The following is an 8,017-nucleotide window of genomic DNA, read 5'->3' on the forward strand; positions in this document are numbered from 1 at the left end:
TGTAATTGCTAAAATGTGGAAGCAACCCAAATGTCCATCCACCGAGGATTGGATAAGAAAATTGCGGTACTTTTATATAATGGAATAGTACTCAGCTATAAAGAAAGATAAACTCGAGGCTTTTATAGGTAAATGGTCACAACTAGAGACCATACTCATAAGTGAAATAAATCAGACCTGCATGTGTAAGCAATGTATTTTCTCACTAGTGTAAGAACCTGAAAGAGTGAATAAAAACTCGGAGGTATGATAGACATTGTGAAATGATAGGAAAATGCTCAAGGGTAAAGGGCAACTGGGGTGTGGGAAAAATGAAGGGAAAGAAGGAGAAATTTTGTATGTATGTATATACAGGATAGTTAACATAGTTGATCTATTGTCATTTATTTCTTTGCTGAAAAAAACTGTTAATGAGTCCTTGGTTGATCAGTATTGCATGTCTCTATCTGTTTTCGTGAAAAACCACTTTGAAGATATCAATATGTAATACAACAAGCATTGTTAATTTCATACCACTTTGTTTGTAACTCTGTACCGTCTGTACTGCTCTTTCTCTATTTTGTAAAAGTTTGTCTGTCCATTAATGTTTTCCTCCTTTTATTTTTAAAATAAAAAAAATTAGAGTTCTAGAAGTGATACGGGACCTCAAGTTGCAAATTCAATGGCTCTGGTAGGGACCTTGGCTTCAGGACGAACCAACCATCCATTCTATCCACCCCAACAGCCTGGACCTGCCACCTAGCCCCTCATGCCAGGTCACATTTTCTGAATGCAGAGCCAGGGTATAAAGCCTCCTTTGGGGTCATGGACTCTCCCGCTTCACCTCTGCTGGACCATGTCCCATGATGTCATTGTCTACTTGTTTGCTTCTGGATGGGGAGGTCACTACCTTGCAGTACTGGTCAGCTTGATGGGGAGAATATTGCTCCTAAGTTTGACCGTGATGCAGTGCCTTCCCAGGAGCCTCTTCTGTCCTTCTGAGCCTACCCTGAACAACACTTCCTATGGCAGAATGTTTAAAGACGCTGACTGGAGCTCTCCAGGATCTCTTCTGCTCTAGCTTGAAGTTCTCCATATCAGGAGATGACTGAGGACTCCACTGGGTCCTGGAGTGTGCTACTGCCCACCAGGTGTTCAGGTGGACCTTGGCCCCAAGCCCTGAAGTGTCATGAGGCCACTATTTTCTAGCTTCCAGGTGGCCAGAACACAGCACCCGGCAGTTGCTTCTCCATTTCAGCGCCCACAGATCTATGGTTTATGTGGTCACAATTCTTGGTGCTTGGTGGAGACAATGGGGAGAGCCCAGAGGATGCAGAGAAACAAGCTGTGGCCACAGCCTGCAGAGCTAGGAGCTCCACCAGGTCCAACCCGAACGACCTCTCCAAGCTCTGTGACTATAAACACGGTCAGTGTCACAGAAGTGATAATCTGAGGGTCCTCAAACTACGCTCTGAACCACGCTATGGTGCTTACTGGTTTTGCTTGTTTCTTGTGGTGTTTCTCCTGCGTATCTTTGAATATGACTGCCTCACCGCAGCTGAGCCCCATGGGCCCCAGTGACATGTTTATTATAACAAGAGGATTGCTGTAACCAGGCCTGGGCAAAAACTGCATAGGAAGAGCAAAGAAAGGATCAGAGCAGGCTTCCCAGAGCAGGCAACTTTTGAACTAGCACCTGAAGGTTAAGAAAAGGGAGTCAGATAAATGGAGAGAGTGCCCATGAGACAAAAGAGGCATAGAGTTTGAGCCAGGGAGAGTAAGGACTCCCTCATCCTAGTCAGCAGAGCCTCTGAGTGTTCTGGGTTACACGTCAAGGGGCAATAAAGTCGCAGATGGCATTACAGTTGCTAATCAGCTGGTCGTGGGATGGGAGCACGTCTGGGATGATCCAGGTGTCTCGGTGTAAACCCTGGGTCCTTACGAGTGGAAGCAAAGGGCAGGAGAGCCAGGATCAGAGGAGATGTGATGTTGGGAACGGCTGGCTTTGAAGGCAGAAGAGACTATGCGTCAAGAATTGCAGACCTTCTAGAAGCTGGAAAAGATCTGGAGATGTCTTCTTTCCTACAGCCTCCAGAAGGAACCAGCCAGGCCCAAATGCTGATTTTAGCCCATTGTGATTCCTTGTGGACTTTCAACCTCCAGAACTGTCAGATAATCAAGTTGTGCTATTTTAAGCCATGCAATCAGCAGTGATCCATTGTGACAGCATTAGGAGGTGCACACAGGCTTCACTGGAGATAGGTGTGGTCTGGGGCAGGAGAAGAATTTGGTGTGACTGGAGTGTGTGCACATGTCCTTGTGCATGTGTGTGCATGTACATCTGTGTGTGTTGAGTGTGTGTGTGTGTGTGTGACATGGAGGAGAGAAAACATTGAGATAAGAAGCTGGAGAAGACAGAAGAGTGAAAAGATCCTAGCCCAGGGCTTCCTAGCCTTGTCACCTTGGACATTTGGAAGTGATGTCCTGCGCATTGTGAATAGGATGTTTAGCGTCTCCCTGGCCTCTATTTACCAGATGTCAGTAGCACACTCCATCCCATCCCAGTTGTTACAACCAAGATGTCCCCAGGCCTTGCCTAATGTCCTCAGGGCAGGGGTCCCCCTCAGCTGAGAACCATGGCACAAGAGGAAGGAAATAAGTTTTATTTTCAGAGGTAATGTGTGTCCAGTTTACCTGGTTATAAAAATGATCTAAGGGTGGTAGACAGGGAGTTCTTGGTAAAACTATGCGTCATAGGCCTTTCTGACTGAGGTTCTGCTTCAGTAGGTCTGGCCTGAGCTCTGGAATATGTAGTATGAACAAGTGTCCCTGGAGATTTTTAGGAATAGCACTTTGGAAAACCTAGCTCCACACTGGTGGGAGCTGGCATTTGGGGGAAGTGGGCCGGGTCAGAGCTGGCCATGGGCTCTGAAGCGGCATGTGCAGGGCAGCTGTTGGGGTGTTGGGGAGACCCTGAGGGAGGCTCTGTCTGGTTCGAAGCTGGGTGTGTGGCCCTTGAGCCAGAACCTGTTTCACATCAGCACTCAGTCAGTATTTGTAGACCACAAAGCAGCCAGTCTGTCCGTGGTTACATGCACGGGCCTCAAACCAAGCCCCCAGAACCCAGGTGAGTCGTTTGACTGTTCTAGGTATCATTTTGAATTTTGTAGAATTCCCAGTAAAACTGTGGTAAAGATGGAAACTCCTAGCTGTGAATGTGCTTTGTGAAATCAAAGGCGTCACCCACAGCTTGCCCTAGATTATGAGAGCTGTGGCTATTCTTGACAGTGGTAATGCGGCCCTGTCAGCATGGGGTGGGGAGTATGTACCTCTGAAGAAGATGTAGTTGATCAGGATAAGGATGGCTGGACTATCCGGTTCTGAGAACATGTCCACAAGTTTCCCCTGTGTCTTATTGTTGATATACTCATTGATCTGTCCGCTGGCTCTGGCCCAGTCCTGAAAATCTGCAGCAAAAGCCTCTGACTCATAATAGCGTTTGATGTCTGCTAAGAAGGACTCCTGAGGATGCAGGCTGTGGCTGAGGAACAAGGCGTTGCCCATGGCCATTTCCAAGCTGGTGTCCGACTCCTGGAGGAGCTGGTGCAGGTGTTGGAAGTCCTGGTGGATCTTGGTTTCTGACATTATGGTTAGGTTGAAGCCCAGGGCCTGGAGAAGCTGGGTCCGCGTGTGGCCACAGGTACCGAGGGACAGCATGGCCAAGGCCATGGAGATACTTACAGGGGAGATGAAGATGTTCCCGTCAGGAGCTGAGGCCACCAGGTGCTGATACAGGCTGATGGCAAAGTCTGCGTTGGTTGGTGCCAGGCCTCGGTGATGGCTCTCTGTGCTTGAGACAGCACTGGAATCCTCAGCCTGGATGGCCCAGAGGCCACTGGTGCACAGGCAGAGGAGGCAGGTGTACAGGATAAGTGGCATCGTCAGGTTGGCCAGGCCCTGCCGAGTCAAGAATGTGTATTAGAGGATGTGGTGGCGGTCTGAGTCAGAGGGACTCAGTGCCACCGGAAGCGGGTGAAGACCCCACTGTGTCCCCGATTCCTTCCTCCACACTGGCTGTGAGACCTGAGGAAAGGCACAGAGGGGCCCTGGGCTTCAGCTTCCTCACCTGAAGATGTGACTTCTATGCCCTGCGATTGATCAAGTGCCTTCTAGATGCTCAATACTGATCAAGGTATTTTGCTTATTTTTGCTCATCTATTCATCACCAAAACATAAAATACATACACGTCGACTTTAGACACCCACAAGAAGATGCTCAGAGTGGTGAAACAGCCAAAATAGAGGGCATCCATTTTGATATATTCAAAATACTGGAAGAAAAACAGAATAAAAATTTCCATCAAGAATCTTATATTTGGTGAAATCATTCTTTTAAAATAATGAGGAAGAAATTAAGACTTCCCTACATAAAGCAGAGAGAGCTCAAAACCTGCCCAGAAAGAATTAAAAGAATTAAAATACATTTCATTTCAGGTTGAAAAGAAGAAACACTGGATATTCCCTGAAAGTTAGGTAAACAAATATTTTTAGTAAAGCTAAGTGCTTTGGCAATTATTAACTATTAATTTATATTTTGGAGGGACATGTGCATAAAGATATGATTTGTGACATCAATAACTGAACAAGAGTAAGGAAAAAGCTACAGAGAATAAAATTAAATAAATTAATAAATTTAGAGTGTGAGAACTTTAGGGGGTTAACCATAATCCCCATGGCAACTACAACAAAATAGCCAAAGTATATGTGTAAAAGAGGGTGAGAGTTAAAATGTTTTACTTCAAAAATCAACTAAATAAAAAAGGATATAGTAAAGGCTACGGGAAATGAAGAATTAAAAAGCCATATGATGTAGAGTAAACAAATGGCAAAATGTTGGAAGTAAGCCTGTCCTTATCAGTAATTACCTTTACTGTAAATGGATTAAATTCTACAGAGGACAAAGATTGGCAGAAGGGACATGATGGTTCATTTGATTGGGTTCAGGGAAGCCCAGGTAGCTGATGTCTTAGTCCATTCAGGTTGCTATGAGAAAAATACTATAGGCTGGGTTATCTATAAAGAACAGTTCTAGAGGCTGGGAAATCCAAGATTAAACACCAACAGATCTGATATCTGCTGAGAGCTTCTTTTGCTTTCTAGAAGGCACTGTCTCACTGTCCTCTTACATAGTGGAGCTCTCTCGGGCTCTTTAATAATCTCCTCCCCAAGACTCCACGGCATAGTACTACCACAATGGAGATATCAGTACATGAGTTTTGTAAATATCTGCAGACATTCAGACCATAGCAGCCAGTAGAACATTATTTCAGGGCGTGTCTGTGACAGTATTTCTGGAGGAGACTAAGGTGAGTCAGTGGACTGTGTAGAGAAAAGCCAACTTCACCAACATGAGCAGGTTCACCTCATCCACTGAGGAGGATGCAGAGAGAATAAAAGGGTGGAGCAAGAGAAAATTCTGTTTGTCTGTGGGCCGAGACATCATGCTCTGCCCTTGGACCTTGGAGCTCGTGGGTTTTGGGGCTTTGGACTCTGAGACTCATTCCAGCAGCCCCGTTTCTATTCTCAGGGCTTGCACTAAGACTGGGGTTACACAACTGGCTTCCCCTTGTTCTCAGGGCCTCAGCGGGACTGCTGTCCCTCTTACTCACATAACCCTGTTCTCATAAATCGCTCCCTACCCACCCTTATTTAAACCGGTGGGCGGGGAGCTGTGGTGTACTCCAAGTGTGGGAACCATCTGTCTTCCTGGAACTCCCCAGGGGTTTCTTGCCTGGGATGTTCCAAAACTCAAACCTCAAGAGAACAGGTACAAACATCCCCAGACCCCTGAGCCCTCTTCCAGCACTCCCTGCCTGACTGTCCTTAACTCTGCTGGTGGAAAAACAAGCGAGCTGGCTGATCTGAGACCCCCACTTTGCTACTTGATGATAGATACAAGTGTGGCTTGCTGCTCACCCCAGCGCCCAGCTTCTGGGCTTTACTGGCTTCTCCTCCAGATCTGAATTCTGACCTTGATTGCTAAGTCCTCAGTGCAGTTCTCTCCTTTTCCTGGGTCATGTGACAGGCCAGGCCGGATTCAGATCCCAGCGCTGCTGTTTATTCACTAGGTAACATGGGAAAGGTTGTTTCTGCTCTGCCTCGGTTTCTTCACATAAAACAGTGGAGATAATAGTCCCCAAGCCAGCTGGTCTGTTTTGTGGTGTTTGTCTCCTGTCCTCTGGTCCCAGCGCACAGCCGAGTTTGGGGCTTGGCTGCTCTCGCTGGGCTCAGCAGCTACCGCTGTCTGGTCACTGATTGATCTTCGCCTTCTGCTCAGCTCCCTCCAACCCCTTCTCCTCTGCTGCTGGCTGTATCTTTCTAAAATTCCTGCTGAAAAGCTTTCATGGGCTCCCTATTGCCCAGAGATGGGTGCAACTGATCCCCACTGAGTTGGCCTGGTGTCTTCATAACCCAATCCTTGGTGACAGTCCTGACCCCAGCCTTGAACTGGCCTCTTGAAGGTCCAGCTGCAGGATTCCATTAGCTCACATCAGACTTTATCCTGTGCAGGTCAAGGAGGCCAGGTCAAATCGGTCCCCTGATGTTTGCTGAGCTGTGAGACAGAGCCTCGGCTCCTGCCCAGCCCTGTGTCACTCCACCGACACACATCCCCCTACGCCTGGCCTGGCTCACACCCTCCTGGCCTTTGAGACTCATGTTCCTGGTCACCATACTGAGGGAGTCCTTCCTCCTCTTACTCTCTGTCTCTGCTCCTAAGTCACACGCAGAGAAATCCGCTTCAGTGCTGGTCACTGCCACCCCAGTCTGTGTCTCTGATCCCCACCTGGACAAGGACCCTGCGTGGCCTGAGGCCAGGGGCAGGATGGGCCTCCCTTCCCTTCCTGCTGTCCCTCAGGAGATCAAATCTCCCCCACCTCACGAAACTTCAGTGAATACCAATCACGGCTGCCATGCATGCTTGCCTTTGATGACTTCTTGTCATGTGGCATAGGGGCCCACTTTACAGATGAGAAGGGGGAGCCCAGGAGGCAGAGCAGCCCAGGCAGCAGCCCAGGCCAGCGGATGTCTGACTTCTGAGCCTGGCTTCCCACCCAGAGCTATCGAATTGCAAAGCAGCTCCATTGAAAAAGGCAGAGTGCCAGTATCCATCTACACTATGCTTGCCAGGTAACTCAGTGACAGCTGTGGCAGATGCGTGCGTGAGATGTTGGAAGATGCCCCTGTGCTGTGCCAGCTCTGCACACCCTCCCAGGCTAGTGCTCCCCACTGGGATGCTGCCTGGCACCGATCCATCCCAGCCCTCACACTCTCTCTCTCTCTGCAGCTGCACCTGCTGCTGGGCTGGGCATAGGAGCGCCAGGTACACTGGGTGGGAATGGAACTTAGCTACAGCCCTCAGCCACAGCCTCTGCAAGGGGAAATCCACACCCCAGAGTGACCCCTGGAGGCTGGGATCCGGGAAGCGCTCCAGGGTAGCCTGGTGTGACTGTCGGCTGCCCTAATGGTCAGTGCCCCAGGAAAATAACCCAAACAAGCACAAAAGCTGCAGCCATCGTTCTGTTCTGAAGGACACAGAGGCAGGGACAGCATCAGGGGCAGGGACAGCGGCAGGGACAGGGGCAGGCGGGCCTCAGGGTTCGCAGGCAGTCACTCACTGTTAGCAGTAGGCTCGAGTTGCTCAGCTGGCTTGGTGCTGTCTGGAATCCTAGCACGTGTACAGTAAGCCAGTGGGGACGCTGCCCGCTAAATCTTGCCAGGAAGCTGCCCTGCTGGTTAATGGTTAGAGGGGGGCAGTGGCCTTCATGATGCGGTGGTCCCCACCCCTAGCCATTGGCCAATGGGAGGTTTTCTAGAAAATTTGAGTAAACACAGCAATACCACAAATTGGCTGTCATCAGTATTCAAGTTTATTGTTATCATCAGTATTCAAGGTCTTATTATTTGATATAAAAATAAGGCTGAAATTGTATCAGTGTTTGTGGTCGCCCCACGGCAGTGGACAGAGAACTCCCCAGTG

At 48.7% G+C, this 8,017-nt stretch overlaps 1 protein-coding gene across 1 annotated transcript in view; it reads right to left on the reverse strand.

Moving 5' to 3' along the window:
- Serpina6 (serpin peptidase inhibitor, clade A (alpha-1 antiproteinase, antitrypsin), member 6) overlaps window positions 1-7,755 on the reverse strand; it is a 24,262-nt gene extending 16,507 nt beyond the window's left edge. The window contains exons 1-2 of the mRNA XM_013517149.1: window positions 7,656-7,755; window positions 3,309-3,936 (exon numbers count right to left, since the gene is read on the reverse strand). Coding sequence (XP_013372603.1) covers window positions 3,309-3,918 — 610 coding nt within the window. The 5' untranslated portion in view covers window positions 3,919-3,936; window positions 7,656-7,755. The remainder of the gene's footprint in view (window positions 1-3,308; window positions 3,937-7,655) is intronic.
- Between the last annotated feature and the right edge of the window lie 262 nt (window positions 7,756-8,017).

Source organism: Chinchilla lanigera, unplaced genomic scaffold, assembly GCF_000276665.1.
Source record: "Chinchilla lanigera isolate Chin_1 unplaced genomic scaffold, ChiLan1.0 scaffold00037, whole genome shotgun sequence".
Lineage (NCBI taxonomy): Eukaryota > Metazoa > Chordata > Mammalia > Rodentia > Chinchillidae > Chinchilla > Chinchilla lanigera.